Here is a 20,160-nt window from a genome sequence, read left to right as displayed (position 1 = left end):
CCGACGTTTTATTTTATCTGTTTTTCGTTTTGTTTTTGAGGCGTGATCGTATTAAACTAGTGAGCGTATGACATTGGATAAAGACTCATTCAAACGAAAATTTAAAGATTTTCGTACTAAATAAAAGATATCCCAACGCAGTAGTGCCGGTTTCTGACACTTGCATCCCTTTACAAACTTTTAATCGGAAATTTCTTTATTTGAAGGCAATAGTCCATCATAATTAAAAATGTTTGCTTGTTTTATTGCTGTTTGCGAGTCATTTTTATTGCTTTGCTTTTACAAAATAGATTAATTATCTATTTAGTAACTTTTCAGCAATTCAAAAATCCGTGGCTTATCTCTTAAGCTACTAATAAACAGCCTTTATAAAGCAGTTTTTCGCCATTTCTGTAACAGCACTCGTGCGCTATCGCAAACAGAATGGATTTATATAATAGAAAACTTCTTGACGATTTTTCGAAAGCAATTGAACCTACAATTGAATCTAACTGTTCAAACGTCAGCACTTACCCGACAGTTGATCAGCAACTTAGAGGTACGTGCACACTTAATTCCCTTTTTCTCTTTGTGGTACTATCAAACAGTTCGTGGTAACGAACTGTACCTGACTCAATAGTAAGGAGCGACCTGGCTCAATAGTAAACGAAACTCTAAAATACCGAATTTTGATGCTAAAAGATACATCAAAAGAATTGGATTTTTATGCTGATTTTAAATATATAAGTTTCATCAAATTTAGTCTTTTTCATCAAAAGTTACGAGCCTGAGAAAATTTGCCTTATTTTGGAAAATAGGGGGAAACACCCCCTAAAGGTCATTGAATTTTAACGAAAGTCACACCATCGCATTCAGCGTATCAGAGAACCCTATTGTAAAAATTTCAAGCTCCTATCTTAGAAAATGTGGAATTTGGTATTTTTTGCCAGAAGACAGATCACGGGTGCGTGTTTATTTATATTTTTTTTTCAAAATAATAAAAAACAATGAAAAAATAAACATGAAAATCTTTTTTCAATTGAAAGTAAGGAATAGCATTAAAACTTAACTAACAGAGATTATTACGCATATGAGGGGTTCTTCTCGTCCTAAATACCTCGCTCTTTATGCTAAAGTATTTTTAGTAATTTCAACTATTTATTCTACGGCTTTCTGATTCATGGGTCATTCTTAAAGAATTGGGACAAAAATTAAGATTTAGTGTAAAGAGCGAGATATTAACGAGGGGAAAAAGCCCCTCATATACATAATAAAAAAATATAAGAATATAAAAGTTTGTTACGTAAGTTAATTCTTAAGTTACGTATATTTTTTACTAATAAAACGTTCGTTAAAAATTAAAAGTTCTAGTTGCCTTTTTAAGTAACCGAAAAATTGGAGGACAATTAGGCCTCCTTCCCCACCCCTTATCCCTCAAAATCGTCTGGTCAAAACTAAGAGAAAGCCATTTAGCCAAAAAAGGAATTAATATGCAAATTTCATTTTAATAATTTATGTGCGGAGAGCCAAAATCAAACATGCATTAATTCAAAAACGTTCAGAAAAGCGGAGCATTTAGGAGGGAATAGCCCCTTTCATACACGGAGTAATTTCTGTTCGTTTTAAGTTTTAATGTCGCTCCTTACTTTCAGTCAAAAAAACTAGTTTTTTTATTTAATGCAAAGAAGAGTCGAACCGTGGCAAGTGGGCGGGATACGGCTCTTTGATTTTGAGATCTGGCTCATTGCCTAACTTTGGGATGATATTCTTTTCCGTAAATAATGGAAGTCGATGAAACAAATTTACGATATATATCCGTGTATTGCCACTTGGTATAATATAAAAGGGGAGAAAAATTAGGGATGTAGGCAGGAATTTCGGTGCTTGTGTATCATTCGGAACAAACTCAATAAGTGAAGTTAGGTTCTTTCGTGAAACAAACTACAATGCGAAAATCTAACCACCCATAAATAGTTCTAATGCATAATTTTAAGCACTAATCTAAGTGTACAAAGTTGTACTTTTACAATTTTCCTAATAAAGTATTATATTTTCATCATATTTTGTTTTATTTCATTAGCTTTATCATTAGCTTTACCATTAGTTTGGGCTATATATTTGAACATTAGGGGGGGGGGGTGCATTATATGAAATACCTAACCACCTCTATATATAAAATTTTTAGTTAAAATGTACCTGCATCGCAGTTTGTTTCACAAAAGAACCTAACTTCACTTATTGAATGTGTTCTAAATAATACACAAGTACCAGAATTTCTATGGCCAAGTTAGTAACAAATTAATAAGTCATTACCCAAAAATTTTCAGCAACCATTGGAATGTAGATAAAACCGGTAACAAGAAATACATTATATAGAGACATGACTTACTCATTAATTTATATTCTTAATTTTTAAATTACACTTTCATTTTTACTCTTTGCAATAGATTAAACAATACAGTATTTTAATTACAGAAAATTTCAAATGGTAAGTCACAAGGAACATTTTACTTTCAGAAAACTGATATAATTCTCCTTAAAGATGCTTTTCACCGTTTCTGCTTAAAACTAGGTTCGTTCTTTGTTTTTTTGTTTTTTTGTATTTTTTGCTCCAAGCAATTATTTCTGTTTCTAAAAATCTACCATATATACAACCTAAGTGTTGATTTAAATTTCCCGGAAACACTCGGACACTCATCCGATTTACAAAAATGTTTCCCAAAAAAGATTTTCCCATTTTTGTAGGCCTGTGTGCTACACTATTTTTGCTTACAAGTCACTCTTCCTGATAAAGATGAAGACAAATATTTTTAGTTTTAAATGCGTAGTAGAATCCAATAATAGCCACGCTAGCCAGCGAAAGCCGTTAACCCATCGTTACCAAAGACGACCATACTTCAATGTATGATTATTAGACCATAATATCATCCCTGGTACTGTAAAAATTGAGAGCAGCAGTTTGACGAAAAAGTAAATGTTGCGACGAAAAATGTTCCAATTTAGCAGGTCATGTTCAAAACTGCAAAATAAGTTTTGTGGCTTGAGAGGCTACATGCCTGCTTAAGCCCTCTAGTAATACAGATTGAAAATCATTGTATTATTTCGCTTCAAACAAGGCGTAACATGCCCACCTTTCTGCTAAAAAACAAGTTGGCGTTTATGGGAGATAGCAGGGGGTTTAGTAGATCCTGGGCTCAATTTATGCCTTGAATCAAAATGAAGGAACAAGTTAGGGCATTCGAGATGAGAAATCTGCCTGACCCAATGGATGATAGACTAAGGGTTTAGACATTTAAAAAAATTATCGATTTGCTTAAAATTGATTGCATAAGATTGTTCGCATCCGTGGTGAGTAATAGTGGAGTACCGAAAAAAAAAAAAAAATACCTCTTTTTTAAATGTTTTACGTAGGAGCCAAAAAATAAAAATATTTCATTATAATAAGGGCTATGCACCAGTAGAAGATATTTCGTCTACTTATTCTAATATGTAAAATTTATTAATTTCAAATTTAGTACTTAAAAGTTATTAGCATAATAGATTTTGCCTAGTTTAGAAAAAAAAGGCTAAAAAGGGGTATAGTCTTGACGCAAATTTAATGGATTTCAACATGCCTGCAACACCTAAAGTCATTATCTACAAACTAGCAAATTTCATACCCCTCCTTGGAAGGGTACTCATGCCGATGTTTGAAGCCATTCATTTTTTTTCCTACGTAAAACATTAAAAAAAAGATGTGTTTTTACGTATTGGTGACTCCCCAATTAGTTACCACGGATGCGAACAATCTTATTGCTATCATACATTAAAGCATGGTTGTCTATGGCAATGATTGGTTAACGGCTTTCGCTGGCTGGTGTGGCTATTATTGGTTTCTAATAAACATTTAAAACTAAAAATGTTTGTTTTCATCTTTATCAGGAAGAGTGACTTGTAAGCAAAAATAGTCTAGCACACAGGCCTACAAAAATGGGAAAATCTATTTTGGGAAATATTTTCATAAATCGGATGAGAGTGTCTGAGTGTTTTCAGGAAATTTAAATCAGCACTTAACTTGTATATATCGTAGATTTTTAGAAACGAAAATAATTGCTTGGTCGAAAGAAATACAAAAAAAAAGAACAAACCTAGTTTTAAGTGGTAGCTAATTGGGGAGTGACGGAAAAATAAAAAAATACCTTGTTTTTTTAATGTTTTACGTAGGAGCCAAAAGATAAAAATATTTTATAATATTAAGAACTATGCACTAGTAAAACATATTTTGTGTACTTATTCTAATGTTTAAAATTTATGTGTGAAAGTTGATATGTAAAAGTGGTAACTAATTTGGGAGTGAACGAAAAAAAACCTTGCTTTTTTAAATCTTTTACGTAGGAGCCAAGAGATAAAAAAAAAAGAAAATTTAGAAAACTACCCGTTACAGCTCAATAGTTAGCAGGCCTTAAATTTTCTTACTACTAGGAATCGTTGACTTAATAAGCATTGAAGCCTAGTAACACTAGACTGTAGGAGCCATCGATCTGAAATTTATTTGGAAAATCAGCTTTTACTATGTCCCAGTAAATTTTAAAGTGAATCCAGGCACTTTAGTGCGTAACGTAGAGACAAGGGAGGGCTTGGAAGTTTTGTACATATATGAAAACCCGTCTCTATTGTTCTCTTGGCTTAAGGTACCGGCTCCACAAGTTTCGATTAGATCTGAACATTAAGGTGCAAAGACTGAAGAAGGGACTTCCGTCTCTTAATATAATTAATCTTTTCTTCCAATGGCTCGGGGTATTTGTCCCCTAAGTCTAGAGCCCATTCGTGAACAAATCGCTAACCCCTTTTACTAAAAACTTAGCGGTAATGGTGGTAAAAGACATATGGTAGTGGTTTGGTACAAAAAAAAAAAAAAATTGGATGTTATTCCACTTCAGAAAAGGTGCGACATACCTAAGAATTTGCAAGAAGTTCATTGAGGATAGGCGGGTGTTAAAGATACAAGATGTCCACCTTGCACCTCCAATCGAACGGATTGAAAATCCTTGTATTACTTTAGTTCCAACAAAGCTCCAAATGCCTAGCTCTCTACTAAAAAGTCTATGGGAGTCAAAGTCATGATTCGAGTTTGAACTTACCCACCTTTCTGCTAAAAAGTAGACGGCGGGGGAGGTTGAGGTCATCAAAAAAGCTGCAGGCCCATCTTGATTTACCAATCATACACACTGAAAGTATTTGCGCGATACCAGTGCAAACAAAGTGCAACACAAGTATCTTATGGAAGAATAAAAAATTGGCAGTAAGAAGTGTGGTTTTGCACGAGGGCTACGGGTCCACTTAACATCCCCAATGCTTGCACGATTACAATGCAATGTTTGCAATCATAAACGCTTGTATGATTTTCCCTTAAGAAATACAACGGGCCTAACTTTCTGCTAAAAAGCTAAAAGAGAGAGGAGGATGTCAGTTTCACTTTTTGTCATCAGTCATGCAGATTGAAAGTCGTTGCACGTTTCTAATTTAAGCAAGAAGCTCTCCGTCTTTTTGATAAACGTTTTCGGGGCAGAGTACCACAGAAGGAGAAAAGAAATGCATATAATCAGATCTTAAATTAAGCTGATCTCTTCCAAAGGGACCCAGCTTTTTCCTATTTTAAAACTAGGGATATACCCACCTTAGGTTCATCTTTGGCTTTTGACATATGACTGTCCTGGATATGCTAATCACGCATCTTATTGTGCATGGTATATCTTTGTTGGTTTAGACAGAGAATTCGTTCCATAATTAGTTATTTTAGAGTTTTTCTACCCGGGAAAATTCTTCTGAAAAGATTTCAATTTTATTCAACTAGGATAATTTAAAGACTAGAAGACAATAATGGTTTACTGAAAATATCTAATATTTTGTATTTAAATAGAGCAAGGAAATTAATCGCTGGCTCATCTCTGATTTTTTTTTCTAGCATTTGGTTCTTATAGCGTTTTGGTTTATGTATCATCAGCGACAATCACAGCATTAACTCTCGCGATGTTTCTGTACTTGACATTTAGGATAACACGATTTGCACCATCAAGGAGGAGGACCATGATTCTTTGGGTTACTGCAACACCTATTGTAAGTAATTAATTTATTTTCTTCCAATTTATCCTTGGTTTATTGAATCAACAGAAGTTCATTCAATCTTGTGATATCAATTACGTAATTTTTTAATGAGCATATCTTTTCTTGGCTCACGGTAGCGTAAAATTTAAACCTGTCTACAGAATATGATAACCTATATAATGAACAATCTTGTTATGTCATTAGAAATGTTCAGTTTATAATTTATTCTGAGATATTAAAGTGAATATTTAAAGTGTTGATATTGCTCTTTTCTTTCCTTTGAATGTCCAGAACTGTATAAAAATTACGGAATTAATTTAATATTCACCCTCTTAACAATCACCTAAACTTTCGTCTCGATATTTCCATTCGATCTTGAGATATAAAAATAATTTTTGTTTCCTAATAATTACACGTTTTTCATTTCTTGGTATGGTACTGACTATGAGACCATTGAGCAACAGCTTGATCGCTGAGTTGGTTAGCGTGCTGGAACAAGTTAATAAAAGGTTGTAGGGTCAATTTTTACAACAGTCAAATTTTTCTTATACCTATTCAATGTTGGTAAAAAGAAAATGAAAAAGAGAAATACATTCTTGATATGTTCACTAGATTTTATTTAAAAGCGTGTTTTTAGTTTTTGGTCACTATGGGCCGGGGTTCGTTCTTCACTAGCTTGCATCTACCACTACCACAATGATTAATGGTACTGACTATAAAAAATTGCCATTGTTGACTCATCATGAAACCTGCATGAAATCTGGAAGTAAATATGTTAACTGTGTGAGGACGTAGCCAATGGAATTCGGTTAGTTAGCTCAAGATTAAACGGCAGGCATTCATATATTGATATCTTATTTTAATCAATAAATATACGGGCTGAGTACGGGTTCAATGATATTCTTAGGCTTCAGACGGCTCTGGAAAGATGCCAGGGAACATGACTGATCATTCTCTTGTGACAGTATCTACTAGTTTCTCAGGCTATAGCATTCTCTTTTAATTTGTTATGTTGCACTGTAACTTTCCAAGTGCATTCTTGATGTTTTTGAGAACGTTTTTGCAACAATGTCTGGCTTGGGTATTTAGTACAGACAGGATACAGAAAAATCCAAATTCACAAGAGATTTAGGACATCAGACTTAAGACGGGGTAATTAATATATTTTTCTTTAATATATGACAGCGTCCACTTAAACAAGTGCAGACAGTTTCCACGTGTATCTTCCGCTAATAATTGTCAAGGCTGACATTGTGAGAGCGATTTCTGACATCATGAGAGCCATGACTGGGACCGACATTTATTAATACATACATGAAACATGGTTGGTTCCTGGTTGGCTGAAATTACAATTCTAAACATCGATTTTTTAGCTTTAGAACTGAATTGTAACTCATCTTAAGAACGCAGTATGGTAATTTAGCTGGTTTATGTAAGTCCTTTTTAGCAAGGTACTTTAAATTCCACTTGAACTTCTGAGTTTCAGATTGTTTGGGTGATATTGAGTATTTACGCTATTAATCAAAAATGTGGGAGTTTACATTGCCTCTGGAACAGGAAGGCCCATGGAGGGTGGGGGGGGGGGGTATTCCTTTAGATTTTGAAAAATGCCTTTTTTTATTGAAAAAAGATAAATCCCCCCCCTTTCCATAGATTTTGAAAAATAATATTTTTTGTGTGTGTCTTAATCAAAATTGTTTTATTAATCCTTGATCAACCCACTATATTTTTTGAATTGGCATCCCTGCTCTTGGGCAAGCTTAATCGTGTAAATCCGTTGGTAGCAATATCGCTACCTTGTCTAGTAAACTGCAAACACTTGTTCATGTGTAGTAGAAACGAAGAATTAGCCTTTGGCCCGCTCAAAACCCCTTGGAACATATACTATACACAAAAAATGCTAAACATTATATTATTCGGAGAAAAGGAAATGTTTTTTTTTCTGGGAAAAAATCTCTTTTCTTAGGTTACAGCCCTAGAAAAGGTTACATTTTCTAGGTTAAATTTCTAGGAATGCCTAAGGCCACACTACTTTCCCAACAAATTATCTATCATTTCTTTTTTCTCTTTGACTTGCAGGTACTCAGCTTTTTGTCTTTTGTTGGAATGCTCCTACCAAAGGCCAATTACACTTGCAAACATATCAAATCACTGTAAGTATAGTTTTGTTTCATATTTTATTTAGTGGTAAAGGACCATTTCAGTAATGTGAATATTTTACTGAATATATATATATATATATATATATACTAGCTGTTGGGGTGGCGCTTCGCGCCACCCCAACACCTAGTTGGTGGGGGCGCTTCGCGCCCCCCCCCAAGCCCCCCCGCGCGCGTAAGTCGTTACGCGCCATAATAGTTACGCGCCATTGTAGTTGTGTCCCTATGTCCCACCTGTGAATATAGATATATATATATATATATGGTTTTAACTACGTAAAACTTGCGAATATACAACATTCTTTGCTGTCCCATTGTCTTTGCATATAAATAGATTGTCAGGTTTACCGACTCTTGAACATGCAACATATAATGGTCCATGGGAAAACAATCTGAATTCAGATCTATACCTCATGATTCTAATGATTGCCCTTGAGCTTTGTTGATGGTGATTGCTAATCGACCATTCCCTGTCCCGGTCGTCATTTACATCCCCCTGTTTCCCCCGGTGTCCCCGTTGTAGTTGTGTCCCTGTGTCCCGGTCGTCATTTATATTCCCTGTGTCCCGGTCATCATTTGTATCCCGGTGTCCCGGTCTGTATATACATTCGTTTTTTAGTTTTGTTTTTCTCCTTTATTTTTTTCCTTTTTTTTTTCTTTTTTAGCTTATTTAGATTTTTAGATTTTTTAGTTTTTTTTATTAGTTTTTAGTTTTTATTTCTTTTTAGTTTTTTTGTCCCGGTCGTCATTTATATCCCCCTGTTTCCCCCGGTGTCCCCGTTGTAGTTGTGTCCCTGTGTCCCGGTCGTTATTTATATTCCCTGTGTCCCGGTCGTCATTTGTATCCCGGTGTACCGGTCTGTATATACATTCGTTTTTTAGTTTTGTTTTTCTCCTTTATTTTTTTCCTTTTTTTTTCTTTTTTAGTTTATTTAGATTTTTAGATTTTTTAGTTTTTTTATTAGTTTTTAGTTTTTTTTTCTTTTTAGTTTTTTTGTAGTTTTTACCTTCTTTTTAGTTTTGTTAATTTTTTTTTTTACTTGTGTCCTGGTCGTCATTTATACTCCCTGTGTCCCGGTGCTTTGTTGATTGCTAATCGAACATTCCTTTTGTCCTGGTCGCTTTCTCTTTGAGTGTCGTCATTTATTTTTTTCTTTTTTAGTTCTTTTAGTTTTTACCTTTTTTAGTTTTTTTTTAGTTTTTAGTTTTTTTAGTTTTTTACCTTTTTTTAGTTTTTTTAGTTTTTTAGCTTTTTTATTTTTTTTATTAGTTTTTAGTTTTTTTGTAGTTTTTGCCTTTTTTTTAGTTTTTTTAGTTTTTTAGCTTTTTTATTAGTTTTTAGTTTTTTTTGTAGTTTTTGCCTTTTTTTAGTTTTTTTAGTTTTTTAGCTTTTTTATTTTTTTTATTAGTTTTTAGTTTTTTTTGTAGTTTTTGCCTTTTTTTAGTTTTTTCAGTTTTGACGTCACCTGATCCAGTTTTTTCAGGTGACGTCACCTGATCCACGATCCACAGATCCACAGACAACTTATTTTTATATATATAGATAGTTTTTTTTTTTTTACTTATGTCCTGGTCGTCATTTATACTCCCTGTGTCCCGGTGCTTTGTTGATTGCTAATCGAACATTCCTTTTGTCCTGGTCGCTTTCTCTTTGAGTGTCGTCATTTATTAGTTTTTTCCTTTTTTTTTTAGTTTTTTATTGGTTTTTACCTTTATTTTAGCTTATTTTTCAGTTTTTTCCTTTTTTTTAGTTTTTTTTTATTTTTTATTTTTTTTAGTTTTTTACCTTTTTTTAGTTTTTTTAGTTTTTTTAGTTTTTTAGCTTTTTTACTTTTTTTATTAGTTTTTAGTTTTTTTTTGTAGTTTTTGCCTTTTTTTAGTTTTTTCAGTTTTTTTTTAGTTTTTTATTGGTTTTTACCTTTATAGTTTTTTTAGTTTTTTAGCTTTTTTATTTTTTTTATTAGTTTTTAGTTTTTTTTGTAGTTTTTGCCTTTTTTTAGTTTTTTCAGTTTTGACGTCACCTAATCCAGTTTTTTCAGGTGACGTCACCTGACACATCCATCCATCCATCCACAGACAACTTATTTTTATATATATAGATAGATAGATATATATATATATATATATATATAATGTCTTCTATATATATAAAAATAAGTTGTCTGTCCGTTACGCCAGATTATATCTTATCTATATATATAAAAATAAGTTGTCTGTGGATCTGTGGATCAGTTGCATATGACGTCTGAATTATTTCACACTAATACAAAAGAAGAAAAAAAACTAAAAAAGCTAAAAAACTAAAAAAAAACTAAAAAAAGGTAAAAAACTAAAAACTAAAAAAAAACTGAAAAAACTAAAAAAAGGCAAAAACTACAAAAAAACTAAAAACTAATAAAAAAAACTAAAAAAGCTAAAAAACTGAAAAAACTAAAAAAACTAAAAAAAGGTAAAAAACTAAAAAAAAAACTAAAAACTAAAAAAGAAAAAAACTAAAAAAAAGGAAAAAAATGAAAAATAAAAGATAAAAAGGAAAAAACTGAAAAATAAAAGATAAAAAGAAAGCTAAAAAATATGAATAATATATATAAAAATAAGTTGTCTGTCTGTCTGTGGATCTGTGGATCAGGTGCATATGACGTCTGAATTATTTCACACTAATACAAAAGAAGAAAAAAAACTAAAAAAGCTAAAAAACTAAAAAAAACTAAAAAAATGTAAAAAACTAAAAACTAAAAAAAAACTGAAAAAACTAAAAAAAGGCAAAAACTACAAAAAAAACTAAAAACTAATAAAAAAAACTAGAAAAGCTAAAAAACTGAAAAAACTAAAAAAACTAAAAAAAGGTAAAAAACTAAAAAAAAACTAAAAACTAAAAAAGAAAAAAAATAAAAAAAAGGAAAAAACTGAAAAATAAAAGATAAAAAGGAAAAAACTGAAAAATAAAAGATAAAAAGAAAGCTAAAAAATATGAATAAAAATAAAAAAAAAAATAAAAAAGATAAAAACTACAAAAAAAACTAAAAAGAAAAAACGAAAAAAAAAAATGAAAAAGCTAAAAAAAGGCAAAAACCAATAAAAAACTAAAAAGAAAAAAAGTAAAAAACTAAAAAAAAACTAAAAAAGGAAAAACCATAAAATAAACTAAAAACTAATAAAAAAACTGAAAAAAGCTAAAAAACTAAAAAGAACTAAAAAAGGTAAAAACTAAAATAACTAAAAAAGAAAAAAAACTAAAAAAAGGAAAAAAACTGAAAAATAAAGGAGAAAAAGAAAACTAAAAAAATATGAATAAAAACAAAAAAACTAAAAAGATAAAAACTTCAAAAAAAACTAAAAAGAAAAAAGAAAAAAACTAAAAAACCTAAAAAAAGGTAAAAACCAATAAAAAAAACTAAAAAGAAAAAAAGGGAAAAAATTAAAAATTTATTTCATCATATACCAATTCAAAAACGAATGTATACCGGGATGACGACCGGGACACAGGGAATATAAATGACGACCGGGACGCAGGAACACAACTACAACGGTGACGCCGGGGGCACAGGGGGGATATATAAATGACGACGGGGACACATGCAATGTTCGATTAGCAATCACCATCAACAAAGCTCAAGGGCAATCATTAGAATCATGTTCCCATGGACAATTATATGTTGCATGTTCAAGAGTCGGTATGCAATGGCACTCGACTTGCCGTAAAAAAAACAATGGAAAACCTAATAGAGGCCGCAATCCTGACAGGGCCTTTTTAGGGTGAGGCTGTTCTTATTCCTCGCATTCCCATGATTCCAACGGATCTGCCTTTTCAATTTAAAAGATTGCAATTCCCAATTCGATTAGCATTTGCAATCACCATTAACAAAGCTCAAGGTCAATCATTAAAAAAATTACCAATAATACTTTTAAGAAATATCAACCCACCAAAGCTTTGCAATGGCACGCGACTTGCCGTAAAAAAAAAAAAAACAATGGAAAACCTAATAGAGGCCACAATCTTGACAGGGCCTTATGAGGGTGAGGCTGTTCTTATTCCTCGCATTCCCATGATTCCAACGGATATGCTTTTTCAATTTAAAAGAATGCAACACAGACAATGGGACAGCGAAGACTGTTGTATATTCACAAGTTTTACGTAGTTAATTTGTATTGTATCTATCTATCTATCTATCTATATAAAAACGAGTTGTGTGTATGCATGTTTGTTTGTTTGTAAAAAGAGCGTTTGCATATGACGTCATTATTAGTACATACGGCTTTGTATATGGACAGACAATGGGAAAGCCAAGAATGTTGTATATTCGCAATTTTTACGTAGTTTGAAACACATATATAAATCTATCTATATTCACAGGTGGGACACAGGGACACAACTACAATGGCGCGTAACTAATATGGCGCGTAACGACTTACGCGTGCGGGGGGGCTTGGGGGGCGCGAAGCGCCCCACCAACTAGGTGTTGGGGTGGCGCGAAGCGCCACCCCAACAGCTAGTATATATATATATATATATATATATATATATATATATATATATATATATATATATATATATATATAAATATATATATATATAAAATTGTGAATATAATTGGGGGGGGGGGGGCGCGAAGCGCCACACCCCCCCCAAGCCCCCCCGCGCGCGTAAGTCGTTACGCGCCATATTAGTTACGCGCCGTTGTAGTTGTGTCCCTATGTCCCACCTGTGAATATATATATATATATATATATATATATATATATATATATATATATATATATATATATATATATATATATATATATATATATATATATATATATATATATATATATATATATATATATATATATATATATATATATATATATATATATATATATATATGTTTTTAACTACGTAAAACTTGCGAATGTACAACATTCTTTGCTGTCCCATTGTCTGTGCATATAAATAGATTGTCAGGTTTACCGACTCTTGAACATGCAACATATAATGGTCCATGGGAAAACAATTCGTATTCAGATCTATACCTCATGATTCTAATGATTGCACTTGAGCTTTGTTGATGGTGATTCTAATCGACCATTCCCTGTGTCGCCGTCGTCATTTATATATCCCCCTGTGCCCCCCGGCGTCCCCTTTGTAGTTGTGTCCCTGTGTCCCGGTCGTCATTTATATTCCCTGTGTCCCGGTCGTCATTTGTGTCCCGGTGTCCCAGTCTGTGATTTCTCTTTGAGTGTCTCGGGCGTCATTTATATTCCTTGTGTCCCGGTCGTCATTTATATCCCCCTGTGCCTCCCGGCGTCCCCGTTGTAGTTGTGTCCCTGTGTCCCGGTCGTCATTTATATTCCCTGTGTCCCGGTCGTCATTTGTATCCTGGTGTCCCGGTCTGTATACACATTCATTTTTTTAGTTTTGTTTTTCTCCTTTATTTTTCATTTTTTTTTTCTTTTTATTTTTTTATTTTTTAGTTTTTAGTTTTTTAGTTTTTTTATTAGTTTTTAGTTTTTTTTTTCTTTTTAGTTTTTTTGTAGTTTTTACCTTTTTTTTAGTTTTTTTAGTTTTTTTTACTTATGTCCTGGTCGTCATTTATACTCCCTGTGTCCCGGTCGTCATTTGTGTCCCGGTGCTTTGTTGATGGTGATTGCTAATCGAACATTCCTTTTGTCCCGGTCGCTTTCTCTTTGAGTGTCGTCATTTATATTCCCTATGTGCCGGTGTCCCGGTCGTAATTTGTGTCCCGATGTCCCGGTCTGTAATTTCGTCAGTTGAAAACATGACGTCAGTCGACACACAAACATGACGTCACCCGACAGACAGACCCACACACACACAGACAACTTATTTTTTTATATATATAGATATAGATATATATATATATCAAAACTGATACCTTAATGGTCAATTGTCATATGGCATCGATAATGGATCGATAAAATGGATCGATAAAATGCAAATTTTAAGCATTATTTCCAGAATGGAGTAAACTAGAATACTGGAAATTACACCGATGTAATATGGATCGTCCGATCTCATCGACCGTAATATCAATAGCTATTAGAATAACAACAATTTTCAAATTGTTAGAACAGACTTTAGTATTATTCGAAATAAAAAACCGATAAACCTTAGCACTCCAGAGATCTAACCATTTGTTTACTCTATGGAGAATTTCAACTGTGGTGTGAAGTTCTGAATATAGTCTATACTCCTGACCAGGTGGCACAAATTGAAAGAGATTCTTAAGGGCAATTGCTCCCTAATATTCCATTTCTTTTTTCAGCCATTTTGAGAAATTCATTTTATTGGTATCTTCATTGAAATTTAAAAAAAAATTAATCCCCCCACCTAGATTTTGAAAAGTATACTTTTTTATGTTTTCATAAAAAAGATCATTATCCCTTCTCTAGATTTCGTGAATTTGTTCTCCCCCCTCCATTCATAAACTAATCAGACATCTTCATTTGAGATTTTTCTATAAAAGTTTGTGACAAATCCATTTGAAAGCCAAAAGGGTCATTCCTGAAATCTCTGTTTCTTCTGTAACAAACATTATAAAGCCTTTTATCTTTCCACTGTACAAAAGTCACATATTGTTTTGAGTTTTCTTAAAACAGCGATCCTAAAAACATGAAAAAGAATATCAGGAGTCCGCTTATTTAAGCCATTTCATAAATACATGTTGCGTAGGTTAAAAACAGTTTTCCGTTTAAGTTTTGATATTTATTCTTTATTTTCATCAGAATGTCTTTTTTTTAATTGCAAACATAACTGAACCGGTCTATTAGCTTGTAATATCGTCTAACTGTTAGACTCTTTTACAATTGTCCCAAATGTGAACAGGTTTGTTGAGTTGTGTAAAATTGATATAGCTTAGATGTTCAAGCATTCTAATTAACAATTTAACTATTTTTAAAGCCTACCTAACAGGTTTCCTATTTTCAATGTTTTCGGAATATTTCAAAAAGGTTTTGGCCCATTTGCAAGGATGAGCTGCTTGGGTAGACAGTTCAAATAGACCGTAAGTTTATGAAAAAGGAACCAGAGTCAAGACCTCGCCAGCAGTTTTTTCTGTCTGGAAATTCCGACAGCATTTTTTATATTTTTCTAACTGCTGGATGAGATAACTTTCTCCTAACCATGAGATGGTGGCCAAAGCCCTTAAAATGGAATTTGTTTTTTCCTCCGCTTAAGGACTAGGCTAAAAGACCAGGGATATTTGCTTGTAAAAAAAATTAAAGAGTTTTGGTGATGTATATTCTTTCAAATTAAAATCATCAGCAAAGCATATCTGGATACTAATTCAGGAGCAAGGCATTCATTGTCAAACATTGTCAATCTCGAAGTCAAACATTGAGAACAATTTTCAAACACTACATGGTATTTAAGAGGATAGAAAAGTTTCTTTTCAGATGTAGTCAAATCGCAAATTTAAACAATATTTATTTGTGGTAATGATGACCTTATATTAGCTTATCATTAAAATATTTTTGCCAAGAAAAACTTTATTTTAAAAAGACTCTTCTCTCGCTTCTGGCTTTTTGCATCAGCCGTTGTCTTTGACTTCTTAGGTACTTTGTAGACTTCTGTCTTCTTTCCAGTTTATTTCTCGAGTGCATAGCCTCATTGAAAATATTATAGTTCGATTATATCAGACATTATATTTACTTTTATTCGTTTATAGTTTTCAATCTGAGTGTAAGAATTAATGTAAAAAAGGACCAAGAAAGAAACCGCAAGCCTGCCAAATAAAATAAAACTAAAACTGAAATGCTGTCACGGTAATCAATATGCAATTGTATCTCTGTTTTCCCTGAAACCAAACAATTGAAGCCAAACAAACAAAAATTGTAACAAAATAAATGAAAAGAGTGAGTTACCCATTTTGCCGAAACTTTGGATTATCTAGGCCCGCTGAATTTAAAGCGTCTAGACAGAGGCACAAAGACAGATATGGCTACTAATAATCAGCATAGAAACTTTCACTTAAAAAAGTATTCTAGAGACAGAAAAATCTATGGCAATCGGTATACTTTTGATTCAATTTGTAGTCACATCAAGCAGATATTTTTGTTTTGTAAACAAATTGTATTTCCTCATCTACTATTATTTTCATTATGAATCGGAACTTGCAATATTTTCTTTCTTTCGCAACTGATTACCTCATCTGGCATTATTTTCATTATGAATCAGAACTAGTAATATTTTATTTCTTTCGCAATATACTTTAGATAGAAAGGCAAAAACAAGGTTTATTTACATTAGACATGAAGTTTTAAGTACTTAAGAACAATGAAATAGAGCTATGTTTACTCAATTTTATAATCCATACCTGTGATACTGTCGTGATATCTTGATGCAAGATGTTTGCTTTTACTAATCCTTAAAGAGCTTGATTTACTATGAGTAGTTAAGAATAATCTAACTTTGAAATTGCGATTATGAAAGAAACCATAAGTCCAGCTTCTTATGTTAAAAGAATAATGCGAAAAAACAAAACTGTGCGCAAAAGTTGTAGTGAGTGACAGTCAGGTTGTCCATAATTAAAACCCGCATTCGTGTTAGGATTTTGTGCCTAAACATTATGCAGGGAGTGAAATTTATTTTTTAGACATCCAACTTCATTTTTGGACATCCAAACGGTCTTATTACCATACCTACTGAGATATAATACCTTATATCTTTCAGATATATGCCCTGGGTGCTGATGCATTTAGTTGATCTGACACTAGACTATCACGGTGGAATTCAGAATCTTTTACCACGACTTGAAAGCGACGGAGCCACCTTAGCACTTGAGCAAATTCCATGCTGCTGTGCAGCCCTGATCTGGGGAAAAGTCCTATACAACAAGTAAGATATTATTTCCTAGTTGGTCATATTTTTGTGTTTCGGCTCTTGCTAACAGTAACAAAAATAAAGCTATGCTTGATAAAACTGATTAAACTCCAAAGACCTATGCACACCGAGATTTTTTAGAAACCAGCTGTGGCCTGTCCCAAAACCCTGTTTGAAAAAGGTGTAAGCTTTTGCTAGTGACCAGATTTCTGTACCCACTGATATTTAGTTATATTTTGTTTATACACACCTTCTGAGGTTTATGTCAAGTTGTTGTTGGTTTTTAGTGTTTTTTCCTTTGGTTATCCCTCCTCCATATCATACCATATGATATGGAGGTTATCCCTCCACATCATACGTTAAGTTTCGTTATCAATAACTGTTGTTAATTATATAAAAACACATAGATAAATAAATACTGAAATTGAGGCACCTGCTTATGTAGTAATTTTCTATCGTAGTTTTGAGAATACTACCTAATCCCTGTTTACTTAAATACACCTGATTTCAGTAGCCTAATGCCTATATCAATTGAACTTTTGTATTGGGCTAGTCCTAGTTCTGATCAGAATCTTAAATCAACTAGTTTCAAAGAGTAGCATAGCTTAATCTTGACATTACTAATGTCTAACAGTGATTTGGGCTTAAATCATCTACGACCAAAAGATTTGTGAAAACTAATAAAAAAAAAATGAAAATACTGTGGTAGATCGCAAGCTTGGATTGGCAAGAGCAGACATTGACAAACTGGGATGTGGCGGCTGCTCTACATACAACCCGTATAAATTGAACACAACACTTTCCACTAAGCTTCAAAAGCTGGCTTGTTTCTTCGCTCACTCTTATTACGAGACTGACGACCTTTTTTCTTTTTTTATTGTTTAGACCGGAACTATCAACAATGGAATTCCGTCGCACCAGAAGATATTCCAATGAAAATTTGTTTCACGAATTTGTCAAAAGGCATTTCGTGAAAATGAACTATACAAAGTATTCGCGCACCAGCCACGATAATTGGTTATCAAAGATGCCGTGTTTATAAATTCTAAGTTCGGGAAGGGGTGTAGGCCTATACACCAATCCTATTAATTTTTTAAAGTAGACGATATGAAAAGCTACCTTTGAATACTACCTTGGTCGACAGTTGGATACTACAACTCAGGGATGAATCGGGTAATTTTGCAGCCGGTAAGTGAGATTTTTAATTTCGCATCAGTGGGTGTTTTCTGCAAACAATCCATCACCCTACTTCCGATGAACTATCTTGACTTATGACACTGATTGCCAGGCCAATGCGTCAAACACGCGGAAACACGGCATGGTCAGATTACCAACAAGAGGAGACGCTCCGCATTGTCAACATGAAGAACAGTTTTGTAAGGCGCTGCATCTCCATTTAATATGATCTCCTGATGGATGTTACTCCTGAAAACGCGTGCGTTTATTCCTTTAAAATGAAGTTTAAGAGGAAGAAATGACTCAAGGGATAAAATCTAATAAATGGCTGACTAGCGGAATATCAGAACCGTCTAACAAGTCCTCATATTGTTAATAATATTGGTATTCCACAAGGTTCATTACTCAGTTCGCTGTTACTTTTGGCTTGTATAATTAACCCTGCTAATAGCATCAACAATGGTGGTAGTAGCAAGTAAATAGCCATCCATTTTGATGAAAAACTAAAAATTAAGATAAAATCGACGAATCACATGTTAATTTAAAACTAGATAGTATGGTATCAAACTGTCTAAAGACAAGATAACATATTTTTGTAGGGGATAATAAGTTTTATCAATAATCTTTTAGGGAAAGAATCTCCGATTAAGTTTCTAAGAGTTTTGTTTGGGACTTTATTATCAATTTTTACGCATTATAATTGCTTGTATTTTAAACTGTCCCAAGTTAAGGTTGTTGGGATCAATTCAAACATTTCTGTTCGTTTTTTAAATAAAAATTCTTCACCAGTTATTAATAAGAATCACATATCAGATCCTATCCTTCTGTCGATATCACTTCAAATCCCAGTTTATATATTACAGAATAAAGATATATAAACATAGGATTAACTCTTTTACCCCTCCATGCCACTTTTGGATGATTCTGTTTCATAAAATATGTATAGTTCCTTATTCTATTCATTGATAGGCAGAACCTCTTACTATGGTATTCCGATATTCAATATATAAGTTTGTTTTTTCAGGCACACAATGAGGGTCGCACGTGCTCTTGTTTACCAGTTTCCCTTGATTCAATTCGTTTTTGTCTTCCTTGGAATGATACTTGAAGAACTTGGCTATTACAAGTCAGGTTATGTAAGTCTTTCTTTTAATTAATATTCATTATCAGGCACGTACGCAATAATCCATTCATGGAGGGGGCCAAATAGTCCAGATTACAAAGAATAGGTGAACTATTAGATAAATTACACGCTTTTGGGTGGCTCGAAGAATTTCCGTTGCATACATGTCTCTTTAATAAGATATGTGAATTGTTGGTAGTTGTATAAATGTAATTGATATGTAATTGTAAGATATGTAAACAATTTGATGTTTTCAGTTGTTGGGAAATTGGTGTTTTACTAGTGTTAGAAATCTGGTGCGGTTTATTCGTGTGGGCATGACCTACCGTGAGGGTGTTATATGATGACTTTGTTTGTTTGTATTAGAGTTTTGGAATGATACGTTTGTTGCTGTAGTAATTTTTTTTCAAAAGTTTAAACTGAATTTTTTAATTGTATTTGTATATTGTTTTCTTTTTTTAGACCACGGCTTCGCAGGCTTTTCTTGTGTCAAATATACCATACTATCTTTATAATATGCTGTTACAAAGAGTTTCAGTTTAAAACTGATTGCACAATCTTTATGATGCAAAATCTGAAAAAAAAAGCTAATAAGTTAGTATTTGAGACATGTCCAAATTTCAAAACGACTTTTTCACAATCTGGTAGACTTTAAGAAATATTTAATTAAGCTGAATCTTTGATTTACTAATTTTATTTCTACATTTTAATTGTCTCTGCTTATGAGCAAAAGTGCGTGTGAAGTAGTACATATCTGGTCGAGTGACACAAATTACTCGGATAATTTAACTGATTTTCAAATTGTCACAATCAAATAT

At 32.8% G+C, this 20,160-nt stretch overlaps 2 protein-coding genes across 2 annotated transcripts in view; one reads left to right on the top strand and one right to left on the bottom strand.

Annotated features, from left to right (window-relative positions):
- The window catches only part of LOC136027188 (tRNA N6-adenosine threonylcarbamoyltransferase, mitochondrial-like), a 373,253-nt gene that overhangs the window by 114,823 nt on the left and 238,270 nt on the right, over positions 1-20,160 (bottom strand). The gene's annotated exons all lie outside the window — the stretch shown is intronic.
- The window catches only part of LOC136027182 (organic solute transporter subunit alpha-like), a 25,919-nt gene continuing 6,161 nt past the window's right edge, over positions 403-20,160 (top strand). Inside the window, exons 1-5 of the mRNA XM_065704189.1 lie at positions 403-538; positions 5,924-6,075; positions 8,143-8,216; positions 16,894-17,058; positions 19,244-19,355. Of these exons, the coding sequence (XP_065560261.1) occupies positions 424-538; positions 5,924-6,075; positions 8,143-8,216; positions 16,894-17,058; positions 19,244-19,355 (618 nt within the window). The 5' untranslated portion in view covers positions 403-423. The remainder of the gene's footprint in view (positions 539-5,923; positions 6,076-8,142; positions 8,217-16,893; positions 17,059-19,243; positions 19,356-20,160) is intronic.

This window comes from Artemia franciscana, chromosome 5, assembly GCF_032884065.1.
Source record: "Artemia franciscana chromosome 5, ASM3288406v1, whole genome shotgun sequence".
Classification (NCBI taxonomy): Eukaryota; Metazoa; Arthropoda; class Branchiopoda; order Anostraca; family Artemiidae; genus Artemia; species Artemia franciscana.
This window is presented reverse-complemented; position numbering and strand designations above follow the sequence as displayed.